Source organism: Microcaecilia unicolor, chromosome 1, assembly GCF_901765095.1.
Source record: "Microcaecilia unicolor chromosome 1, aMicUni1.1, whole genome shotgun sequence".
Classification (NCBI taxonomy): Eukaryota; Metazoa; Chordata; class Amphibia; order Gymnophiona; family Siphonopidae; genus Microcaecilia; species Microcaecilia unicolor.
In genome coordinates this window covers 735060177-735072736 of record NC_044031.1, presented here as the reverse complement: position 1 = coordinate 735072736, position 12560 = coordinate 735060177, and the positions used below count along the sequence as shown (strand labels likewise).

Genomic DNA, 12560 nt, shown 5'->3' with positions numbered 1-12560 from the left:
ACTTTAGCATGGAAAGCCCTTCTAGGAGAAAAGTACACTCTGTGTAAAATTCTAAACTGGCACTCTTGTAGTTCTGCACTATGGACCACCTTCAGTATACCCATCAGTGCTTGCTTTAAATGATGATCAGAAATTTGTTGTTGCGCTTCCGCGCTCCACCTTGCTGCCACCTCTGATACCTGCTTTTCTGGTTGCCCTTTCTCTAACTCTCACCTGAATATTAAAACAACTCGCCAGAAACTGAAGAGCCAGCTAGCAACTTTCAAAGGAAAACAAAAAAAAATAAATAATTGAGGCAGTGAGGAGAAAATTAAAAAAAAAACATTAAAAAATGAGGAAGAGCATAGAAATTGGAACGTAAACAGGAGCTGTTGTGGCAGGCAGTAAGAATATTAATAGAACAAGGAAACAGTCCATGAGAGAAGTCCCTGAAAGGATAGAGCATGAGGAGTTAAACACATGTTCTTTTCTTCCTGATTAATATACTGAACTTCCTTCTGACACCACAGCAATCAATGGTGGGAGGCCTTTTCAAGACCCAGTTGGGAAAAGGTATGTATATGTGGAGGTCGGTGCAAGAGAGCATAAAAAAAGAATTAGATCGCAGATAGATAAAGAGACGATAAACAGGAACTTGTACCTGTTCAGGTTCCCAGTGGCAATACCTAACTTAAATCTCTAGTTGTAAACTCGATTTGTCTCCCACAAAAAAAAAGGGAAACGTAGAGGCTCTTTTTCACTTGAGAACAAGAAGTCAGGAGATAGTAGTGAATGTGATCACCACCATTACATTACTCCTTAAATATCAAAGCAAGGACCTGACCCTAATGCAGCCATAGCGAAGCACGCCGCATGTCGGCCAGTGGTCCTGTTCTACACAATGAATTTTCAAAAAGCTAAGTTCTTTTTTTTTTTTTTTTTTTAACTTGTACGATATTGATATAGACGTTATTTATTTATTACATTTGTATCCCACATTTTCCTTTTTTTTAAATTTTTTTATTTATCATTTTACTTAATTACATTCACATTTATCACGTAAATGTAAGGAAAAACAGAAATTAATATAAGGAAAAAGGAAAAAAACATTTTCTCTCAACAATATATATAACTGTCCACAATTGGGGGATCCAAGATCAGGAAAACAATCTCAAAGAAAATAAGAAAAACACCAAGTGGTTAATCTTACAAATTCATATTTTCTGAGGGAGGAAGGTTAATCGGTAATTGCAGCCGGTACAGTGGTAACTAAAGGAAGTTGCTGTAGAGAGTTCTTCATCTGTTCTTTCAACTCCACAAACTCTTGTAATTTCTTGGGTTCAACAAATAAGTAATAAGGAAATAAAACTCTTACAAGGGAATCGCTCTAGGAAGGACCCACCTAGGGCAATGATTCTTGGCTTAAAAGCCAAGAGTTCACACCTCCTAGTCTGCGATTCCCTTGATATATCAGGAAATATATTTATCTTTGAACCCAAAAAACTATCAGCCACGTATCGGAAATACAATTTCAAAACATTGTTCCTATCTAAATCAAAGGCAAAAGTCAAATGTATCCCACATTTTCCCACCTCTTTGCATGCGCAATGTGACTTACATTACATCATGAATAGTGGAGGTACATAAGAAAATAGATATTTAGTATTGCAGGATCTTGGGTACATGATAATCATAGAGCATGATAGTAGTAGTAGTAGGTATAGCAAGTAAATATCGCAGGGCTGTTCTGGATATATGTGTAGGAGTTCACATTTGTTGATCTTTGTGGTATACCTTGTTAAAGAGAGAAGTCTTCAGTAGTTTGCGCAAGTTAGTTCGTAGATCGTTTTTTAGATTGTGCAGCAGCGCGTTCCAGAATTGTGTGCTCAAGTAGTAGGAAAAGGTTGACGCATGCGTTAATTTGTACTTTAGACCTTTGCAGCTGGGGAAGTGAAGATTGAGGAATGTGCGAGATGATTTTGTAGTGGTGGACCAGTGAAGAGGCAAGGGCGAGTTAAAAGAGTTAGGAGTTATGAGTATTCCTTCTCTTAATAAATGAATCGTCGCTGCACAGTTAGTGCCGCTGAGGTCCACGTGACTAAATGTGAGAAATAGTTTGAATACAGATAGTGTTCTGATTGAAAATTGATTTTGTATTGAATATGTGAATTGCTCTGCTCAAAGCTGAAATTAAGCCAAGAGGAGCTGGGCTTTTTATGAGTGTGGAGGACGTAGGAATATTATGGGCATCTACATGGTTAGCACATGCTAATGCTAACGTGCCTCTAGCATGGCTTAGTAAACAGAGCCTCTTAGATGGTAAACTCTCAGGGGACAGGGCAATACCTGAAAAAAGGTACAAGTTAAATCCAAACAGTAATAACATAGTAAATGATGGCAGATAAAGACCTGTACGGTCCATTCAGTCTGCCCAATAAGATAAACTCAGTGGCGTACCAAGGGGGGAGGGCGGTGGGGGCGGTCCGCCCCGGGTGCACGCCGCTGGGTGGGTGCCGTGCACCTGTTGGCTCCGAGTCCGCTCATTCCCTCCCTGCTGCTCCCTCTGCGCGGCACCCCCCCCCCCCCCAGCAGGTAAAAATGCACCCGGGGGGTGTAATTTCACCAGGGGGGGCAGGGGGCCGCGCCGTACCCCCCGGGGGGGGGGCGCATCGGCGATCCACCCCGGGTGTCAGCCAGCCTAGGAACGCCACTGGATAAACTCGGTATACATGGTGTGTGATACTTTATATTTCTACCCGAGTTTGATTTGTCCTAGCCATTGCTGTGTACAGGGCACTGTCAGTTTGAATCCTCTGCTTTATCTGTGGTGGGGGGATTGGACGGTATAGATGTCAAGAGTAATATTTCTGTCTTGTGCACAGATACAGGTTTCCTGGTGTTGCCATACCTTTTGACTGGCTTCTCAATCAGCAAATTGCTTGTCCTGTTTGCTTCAGGTGTGTCAAACCTTGAAACTAGGATCGTTTCTCCTTTTTGCTAGGTCTCAAATGCATGTTCTGAAGACTGTGAAGGGGGGGGGGGGAATTTCCCTTGATTGTTCTCCTTATTTTTCAAGCCAAACACTGACCCTTTTTCTTGGATGTCATATGGTAGCTTTACTACAGTGTCATTTATGCCCCAAGATATGTCTAAGTAGGAGTGTCCTGGGAGGTTTGGCCCAGCTTTCATGACTACTAGTTTTTGTAATAATAGTACTTGCCAGCAAATGAAGACCTGCACAGTCCATCCAGTCTGCCCAGCAGTCACATTCATTATCAGTTCACGATTAAATCAACAATTCAACAATGTTATTAACTAACAACATTTTGCTTGCTCAATTCAGCTTTAAGATGTTCTCCCCTTCCCAGTGCGTTTTTTCTAGTGAAAAAGGTGCCGGTACTCAAATGACAGGCCACCCTTCAGGGGTGAGGTGATCACTGAGAGACCCACCCCACAATAGCCAGGCCCCCTGCAACCTGTTACAGAATTGGTGTGTAGGGCCTGAGCTCTTTCATTAAAACTTGGGGACCATGGGTCAATTTTAACAGACAATGGAAAAGGTGCTGGTACTCAGTACCCCCAAGTACCCCCTGAAAAAAAGCCCTGCCCCTTCCCCACTGAGTTACACAACATCTTCACTCATACCATGTGATATGAATGCGGTATGAAATACGTGTGCTTGATCCTGATTTGTCTTTGCCATTTTCGGGAAACAGACCATATAAGTCCACACAGCACTGGCCTGTCAAATTTCACTCCAGCCCATCCTGATCTGTCCAGCCATATATGTGGGACACAGACCATAGAGATCCATCCAGCACTGGCTTTACTTACTGCTGGAGTTGTTGTCGAAGCCCATTCCTGAAACAAATATCCCACCAGGAAATAGTTATATAGTAAATTCAAATGAAAAGGAGGCCAGAGGCCCATCTGTTCTGATTTTTGTATGAAATTCTTTTCATTTTAGTTTGGTCCTATGGAAACGTATTGCCCCTATCAGTTGGTGAGGATAGTGCAATAAAAATCTTTTCTGACTCGTAAGACAACCCTTGTGTGACCCCTAAAACTTCATTTCTATCCTATAAAAAAAATGTAATCTTTATCCTATGGCAAAATGTCACTGTCTAAAAATACAATCGTCAGCATTTCTGTTCAGGGCTGCTCGGTCACATTTAGGCCATGTCTGATCAGTTTGCTCTTCAAAGTCATTCCCCTTGATAATTCAGCAGGCAGCGTGGTTAGCTGCTGGTGGCGGCTGACCCCGGATATTTAATACCAGGACATTTCCAGTGGCCAGCATTGAATATTGGGAAGGTTTTTTTGGCTAGCTGTAACGTAACCGGCTTTGTCAACGTTCAGCGCTGGATGGTTAAGTTAATAGCAGGCAAAGATAGGACTGTTATTTATGCGGTCCAATATGCCTGCTAAACTTAGCCGTCCAGCACTTGAATATTCACGGATAGCCAGCTATATTGCGTGATATAGCCGGTTAGCCACTATGTGCTAATATTCAGCAGAGATAACCAGCTATCTCATGCTGAATATTAACGTTTAGCTGTCTAAGTGATGTTTAACCGTCCAGGAACCGTTCCTGCGCGCTTAAATAGCACTGACTAGCAGAGCTTCACCAATAGGTGCGATTGCTTGAGTGAAATGCACCTGAAAACAATAATTATTATCCCCATCAACGCAATATTACATATTATGTTCCATTAGACTTGGCTCCACAGTGAAGGATCAGAACAAGCAGTGAGTGAGTGAGCTTGAACCTGTCAACTACACGCTGAAGGGTTGGAAGTCAAGAGTGGCCATACCAAACCAACTGAAAGGACATTTCATCATACACTGATTTTAGCTTCAGAGACACTAATGGATCCTACTGGGTTCTTTTCAGGGTATCTTGTGTTGGAGCAACATAAGAATTTCCTAAAGATTATATTATCTGTTTGCTTTGGAGGACACATTCCTCTCTTTGTCAGTCCTCTCCAGAGGTTAATCTGAAGAACGGCTACATAGAAAGGACACTTGTGGTCTTGAAAGCCCATGTACATCATCTTTTTTTGAGCAACCCTTGTATTGGGACAACAAAAGGTATCACAATCTGCAAAGAATCCAGTTGTCCCCAGCACCAGTATTCCCACTGGAACTCTGTATTAATAGATCCTATTGCAGGGGAAGAGGATGAGATGTCTTCAAGGTTTTGAGACTCTCTCACTTTTCTTGTTTCCTTTCTGCAGCAATGAAAGCCTAGTCGGAAGGCATGAGAGATGAACCGCCTCATGGACTCAGGAACACAGACTGATGCTGTGGTGGTGCTGTCCTTGGCTCAGGCAGCAGTTTTGGGCCTGGTGTCTGAAAATGAACTTTTTGGTGCTTCCATCAGCCCCAGCGGCTTCTTCCCTGCATCAGGGAGCAACCTGATGGAAAAAGGACCAATAGAAGCAGAACAGCCAGAGGGTGAACCCTATCTGGAGACCAGAGTTCGAGCTGCAGCAGAGCCGCAAGAGGAGGAGACCTTGGAAACAGAAAAGCACACTAGGAGGAAAAAAAGGCCCCCAGTCAGGCTGGTGCCAAAAATCAAATATGAAAAGGCAGAGGGGGAGGAATTGTACGAGGTGGCACTGCAGTCTGCCTATGAGGAGGTTCCCCTTCCAGCATCTGAGCAACAGACATGTGAGGGAATTGTGCAAAGCAGTACTGTAAAAATGATTGACCTCAGCACTTTCCATAGAAGGCCTCCACGCCACCGTCACTTGCAGGGGCAACAGAGCCAGGATGTAGATATCCAGGGTTACCACCACAGTCTTCAGGACCCTGCCCAGGGTTATTCTGAACCAACTATGGACTTGGCCCCAGAAGGCACAGAATTAGAGACCAGACAGACCCAGTGTAATTTTGAACCTAGTGCGCCTTCATCGAATGAAACTGAGGTCCCACAGCCAAAGTCACCGTTACGGGTGGAGAACGGACCTAGCTACATGTGGCAGGAGTCCACCGAGTTTGACACAGATGCAGTCGGGTCCCACATTGAGCGTAACAAAAAGGCTCAGCTGGACCGTCTGGATATCAACGTCCAGATTGACGACTCTTACCTGGTAGAGGCTGGCAACCGTCAAAAGCGCTGGCAGTGCCGCTTGTGCGAGAAATCCTATACCTCCAAGTATAACCTAGTGACACACATTCTTGGCCACAGTGGAATCAAGCCCCACTCGTGCCCGCATTGCAACAAACTCTTTAAGCAGCCCAGCCACTTGCAAACGCATCTGCTAACGCACCAAGGCACACGGCCTCACAGATGTGACGTGTGCAACAAAGCATTCACACAGACAAGCCACCTGAAGAGGCACATGCTGCTACATACGGACATCAAGCCTTACAGCTGTCGCTTCTGTGGCCGGGGCTTTGCCTATCCCAGTGAGCTGAAGGCGCACGAGGTGAAGCATGAGAATGGTCGGTGCCATGTGTGTGTGGAATGTGGCCTGGACTTTGCCACGCTCACGCAGTTAAAGCGTCACCTGTCCACCCACCAGGGACCAACACTGTACCAGTGCCTAGAGTGCAACAAATCCTTCCACTACCGCAGTCAGCTGCAGAACCACATGCTGAAGCATCAGAATGTACGCCCCTTCGTCTGCACAGAGTGTGGTATGGAGTTCAGCCAGATCCATCATCTCAAACAGCACTCCCTTACTCACAAGGTAAAGCTGCCTCCCGTCCTGCTTCCACTAGAAAAATGTTGTTCTCCATGGTTTCATCCTGGTACTGATTTTTCAAGTGTACATATCGGGGGGGGGGGGGGGGAGGGGAGGGGGGAGGTTCAACCCAGTCCAGGACACACAGAGACGATCCGGTTTTCAAGATATCCACAGTGAATATACATGAGATAACTTTGCATGCACTGCCTCCATTTGTACCTCATGTATATTCAGTGTGGGTGGCCTGAAAACCTGACCTGGCTGAGAGTATTCCTAAATAAATCACCTGCACCTTCAAACAATATATACTAGGGATTCTCAACCTAGTCCTTGAGACACAGTTGCACGGGTGGCGTAGGGGTTCTTTAACCCTCTGTTACCAACCAGCAGGAGACTTGATCGTACTTCTGTACTCCTCCACAATGAATATGCATGAGATAGATTTGCATATAATGGAGATAAACATGCATGTTTATCTCATGTATATTCAGGGGTGGCCCAAGGTAAGATGCCACCTGAGGCAGGGCCGAGATATCGTTCCCCGCCTCCTCCCCCGTGCCAAGTTCTGGCATCTCCCTCCTTCCTTCCTCCACCCCGTTCCCTGAATTTACCTTCTTCATGTTCTAAAAGCCGGCGGTGGCAGGCACGATTCCCATATGTTGTCCTGCCTCCGACACCGGCTTCTTCTCTACTGCAGCCGCCTCTGAGGAAACAGGAAGTTCCATCAGAGAGGCGGGCCACAGTAAAGAGAAGAGGCGGGTGCCGGCTGCAGGGCAGCTTATGGAAATTGCGCCTGCTGCCACCAGCTTTTGGGACATGAAGAAAGAAGGTAAACTTGGGGAATGCGGTGGAGCAAGGAAGGGGGAGATGCCACTCCCGAAAAAGTGCCACCTGAGGCCCCCCCCGCCTCAGGTGGCCTAATGGTTGGATCGCCCCTATGTATATTCATTGTGGATATCCTGAAAACCTGTCTGGCTAGATGTGGCCCAGGGGTGAGGTTGAGAACCCCTGTTCTACACCAGTGCTTTCCAACCCTCTCCTGGAGGCATACCTAGGCAGTCAAGTTTTCAGGATTGCCACAATGGATACACATGAGGTATGTTTGCATATACTGGAAACCCACTGTATGCAGATCTATCTCATGAATATTCATTGTGATAATCCTGAAAACCTAACGGGGTTAGGTGTGCCTCCAGGAGAGGGCTGAGCAGCATTGCCCTAGACTGCCATGCCATGAGACTCATCACTTCCACAATTTGGGTTCAGTAAGACTGAATTTTCTTTCCCTTGCACTGATCATTTTCATATGTCCCACAATAACAAGCTTGTTGAGTTAATGACTAATTCTTAAATAAGCTAATGGGAACAATTTAGGAAAGTTAAGGAAAATCCAAACCAGTTGTGCTTGTGGGAGATGTTTGATGTGAGGTTCTTCACCAGAGAAGTCATTTGAGCCCCACCTAGTGGTGAAATCTCCTAACAACAAATTGATTACCAGAACTTGCTCAGTCCGATAACAACTTTCACCAGTTTTTTTTTTTTTTTATATACTTTTGGAGAAAAGGAGACAGCAAAGATTTGGGTGTAGGACAGATTAAATGAAAAGAAAATATAACCCAGAATGAATGCCTACACACTGATAGATTGTTTGTTTTAATAGTCTTAGAGTGAAAATCTGGGCTTTCCTGTACATAAATATTGAGAACAAACTGGGAAAACAGGGTTTTAAACTAAAATTATATTTCTTTTCTCCAGACTGTAAAGACAAATAACTTGACTCCCAAATATAGCCTGAAAAAAAGGGCCTTAACTCCAATCCAAAACCAAGGCAGATGTCGGATGATACTATGCAGAGAAATTAATTTGGACGTATGTCTCCATTTGCCCCTTTTGCAGGGAGTGAAGGAATTCAAGTGTGAGGTGTGCGGGCGGGAGTTCACCCTGCATGCCAACATGAAGCGTCATATGCTGATTCATGCCAGCGTTCGTCCCTTCCAGTGCCATATCTGCTTCAAGACATTCGTGCAGAAGCAGACCCTCAAGACTCATATGATCGTGCACTCGCCTGTCAAACCGTTCAAATGCAAGGTATCGTACTCTCACGCGCTCTGTCTCTTTCTTCTCGTGTGTCCCTGGAAGACCTCATAGGATGAACTGGAAAATATTTAGGGGCCCTTTTACTAAGGCGCACCGAAAAATGGCCTGCGCTGGTGTAGGCGCGTGTATTGGACGCACTCAGGTCTGTTTTCAATGCGCCAGCAAAAAAAAAAAGCCCCCTCCTTTTTTTTTTTGCTGAAAATGGACGTGCGGCAAAATAAAAATCAGCGCACGTCCATTTTGGGCCTGAGACCTTACCGCCGCCCATTGACTTAGCGGTAAGGTCTCGCGAGTTAACTGGGCAGTAATCGTCTGCATGCATTGCTGATTATCTCCCGGTTAGCGTCACGCGGTAGAAAATAGAAATTATTTTCTGCCACGTATTTTGGATACGGTAGCCGGGCGGTAGTTCTAATTTGACGTGCGTTATACTCGTCTTAGTAAAAGGACCCCGTAATGTTCTGTGTATGCAAGGGATTGAGGGTTATATATCCGAGAACAAAGCTGGGCTCCTAAAAACAATTTACGAATTAACCAACTTTCGTAAATCTCTGAAGACCTATCTCTTCAACAAGGCATGCCACAACGATCAAGGAATGTAAATGTAACACATCATCACGTTACTTGATATTCTGAACTGTATTCTTCCTATATCTATTCACCCAACTCTATTATGTCATCCATGATCTCTATGTAACACCAATTGTTATCTCCTACTCTGGAATGGCGAACGCCATAACAGAGCATTGTAAGCCACATTGAGCCTGCAAATAGGTGGGAAAATGTGGGATACAAATGCAACAAATAAATAAATAAGTGTGTGTCCTATTTTCAGACAAATTTAGGGGCCCTTTTACTAAGATGCGGTAGAACTAATGTTCGGGTAGCACGGACCAAATTGACGCTACCACCAGGCTAGCGTGGGCCCCCGGTGGTAATTTTCAAAGTTGGTGCACACTGTTTCCCGCTTTAGAAATATTTTTCTACTGGTGGAACCATGCCCGTTTCCTCAACAATGAAATGGGCCGTAGGTAGGCTGTCCTATAAGGTTTCTCTCTTTCTCTCCCCTGCCCTCCCCGCCATGTCCAGCAATTCATCCCTCCCTTTCCCTCCATGTCCAGCAATTCTCCTCTTCCCTGCCCTCCCATCCGTGTCCCGCGATTCTCTCCTCTACTGTCCTCCCATCCCATCCATGTCCATCAATTCTCCTCTGCTCTGCCCTCTCCTCCCCTTCCATTCCTTCCTCCCTCCCTCCCTCCCTCCGCTCGATGTCCCATGTTTCTCTCCTCCCCTCGATTTGTACCTGAACGTTCTCTGGCTGGGTGGCACTGGTTTCCGTTCCATTCGTAACATCCCTCCTGACGTCAGCTCGCCTCCAGCGTTCCCTTCCCTCTCATTGCTTCAACCTCTGACATCATTACGTTTTGACGTGAGGGCGGGGCAATGAGTGGGAATGGATGTTACGAACCCAGGCATCCAGATGTAGAACATTGGAGGTGCAAATTATTATATAGGATTTTTTACAGTGGGAGGTGTTCCCAGCGGTAATCGGCAGAACGGCCACATTGGCGCATGCTACCTGATGGGTAGCGCATGAGCCCTTGCTGCTAGGTCATTGGGTGGTGGTAAGAGCTCAGGCGGTAAATAGCCGCATGCTAGTTTTAATTTTAGTGCATGGCTATTTACGCTTTTTCCCAGCTGCGGTAAAAAATGGCCCAGCGCATGCCAATTTTGTGCGTCCAGACTACCGCAGGCCACTTTTTACTGCAGTTTAGTAAAAGGGCACCTAAGTTTTCTGCTGAACATTCATCTTTATGTAGGAGTTTAAAAGTTGGGCCCTGCCATTCATTTACCTAGATTTGTGATTTTGATTTATGAGCCTAGTGCTGAAAATAGGTGCTAAGCTCCTTTTTCCCTGCCCTAAATACACCCCTGTTGCCACCTACTTTTTATGCTCCTAAATGTAGGTGTTTAATGAAAGTTAGAAACCGATATTCATCCAATGGTGATCAGGTTTTTCTGACCTCTACTGGCATTAAATCCGTGTCTGTAATTTGGCATTCAATTTCCAAGTACATGGAGCCAGCCAAAATATCGCAAGTTAAGTGCAATATTCAGCACTTACAGTGGGGGAAATAAGTATTTGATCCCTTGCTGATTTTGTAAGTTTGCCCACTGACAAAGACATGAGCAGCCCATAATTGAAGGGTAGGTTATTGGTAACAGTGAGAGATAGCACATCACAAATTAAATCCGGAAAATCACATTGTGGAAAGTATATGAATTATTTGCATTCTGCAGAGGGAAATAAGTATTTGATCCCCCACCAACCAGTAAGAGATCTGGCCCCTACAGACCAGGTAGATGCTCCAAATCAACTCGTTACCTGCATGACAGACAGCTGTCGGCAATGGTCACCTGTATGAAGACACCTGTCCACAGACTCAGTGAATCAGTCAGACTCTAACCTCTACAAAATGGCCAAGAGCAAGGAGCTGTCTAAGGATGTCAGGGACAAGATCATACACCTGCACAAGGCTGGAATGGGCTACAAAACCATCAGTAAGACGCTGGGCGAGAAGGAGACAACTGTTGGTGCCATAGTAAGAAAATGGAAGAAGTACAAAATGACTGTCAATCGACAAAGATCTGGGGCTCCACGCAAAATCTCACCTCGTGGGGTATCCTTGATCATGAGGAAGGTTAGAAATCAGCCTACAACTACAAGGGGGGAACTTGTCAATGATCTCAAGGCAGCTGGGACCACTGTCACCACGAAAACCATTGGTAACACATTACGACATAACGGATTGCAATCCTGCAGTGCCCGCAAGGTCCCCCTGCTCCGGAAGGCACATGTGACGGCCCGTCTGAAGTTTGCCAGTGAACACCTGGATGATGCCGAGAGTGATTGGGAGAAGGTGCTGTGGTCAGATGAGACAAAAATTGAGCTCTTTGGCATGAACTCAACTCGCCGTGTTTGGAGGAAGAAAAATGCTGCCTATGACCCAAAGAACACCGTCCCCACTGTCAAGCATGGAGGCGGAAATGTTATGTTTTGGGGGTGTTTCTCTGCTAAGGGCACAGGACTACTTCACCGCATCAATGGGAGCATGGATGGGGCCATGTACCGTACAATTCTGAGTGACAACCTCCTTCCCTCCGCCAGGGCCTTAAAAATGGGTCGTGGCTGGGTCTTCCAGCACGACAATGACCCAAAACATACAGCCAAGGCAACAAAGGAGTGGCTCAGGAAGAAGCACATTAGGGTCATGGAGTGGCCTAGCCAGTCACCAGACCTTAATCCCATTGAAAACTTATGGAGGGAGCTGAAGCTGCGAGTTGCCAAGCGACAGCCCAGAACTCTTAATGATTTAGAGATGATCTGCAAAGAGGAGTGGACCAAAATTCCTCCTGACATGTGTGCAAACCTCATCATCAACTACAGAAGACGTCTGACCGCTGTGCTTGCCAACAAGGGTTTTGCCACCAAGTATTAGGTCTTGTTTGCCAGAGGGATCAAATACTTATTTCCCTCTGCAGAATGCAAATAAATTCATATACTTTCCACAATGTGATTTTCCGGATTTAATTTGTGATGTGCTATCTCTCACTGTTACCAATAACCTACCCTTCAATTATGGGCTGCTCATGTCTTTGTCAGTGGGCAAACTTACAAAATCAGCAAGGGATCAAATACTTATTTCCCCCACTGTACGTGGTTCTTTGTAGCCAGTTAAAGGTAGGACTGCCTTTTATGCGGTCCTATATATGCAGGTAAGTTAACTG

General features: G+C 45.3%; 1 protein-coding gene across 3 annotated transcripts in view; it reads left to right on the top strand.

Annotated features, from left to right (window-relative positions):
* The first annotated feature begins 5221 nt into the window (after window positions 1-5221).
* ZNF710 (zinc finger protein 710) overlaps window positions 5222-12560 on the top strand; it is a 45839-nt gene continuing 38500 nt past the window's right edge. For all 3 annotated transcript variants that reach the window (XM_030190435.1, XM_030190436.1, XM_030190437.1), the window contains exons 1-2: window positions 5222-6677; window positions 8571-8762. In XM_030190435.1, the coding sequence (XP_030046295.1) occupies window positions 5247-6677; window positions 8571-8762 (1623 nt within the window). In that variant the 5' untranslated portion in view covers window positions 5222-5246. The remainder of the gene's footprint in view (window positions 6678-8570; window positions 8763-12560) is intronic.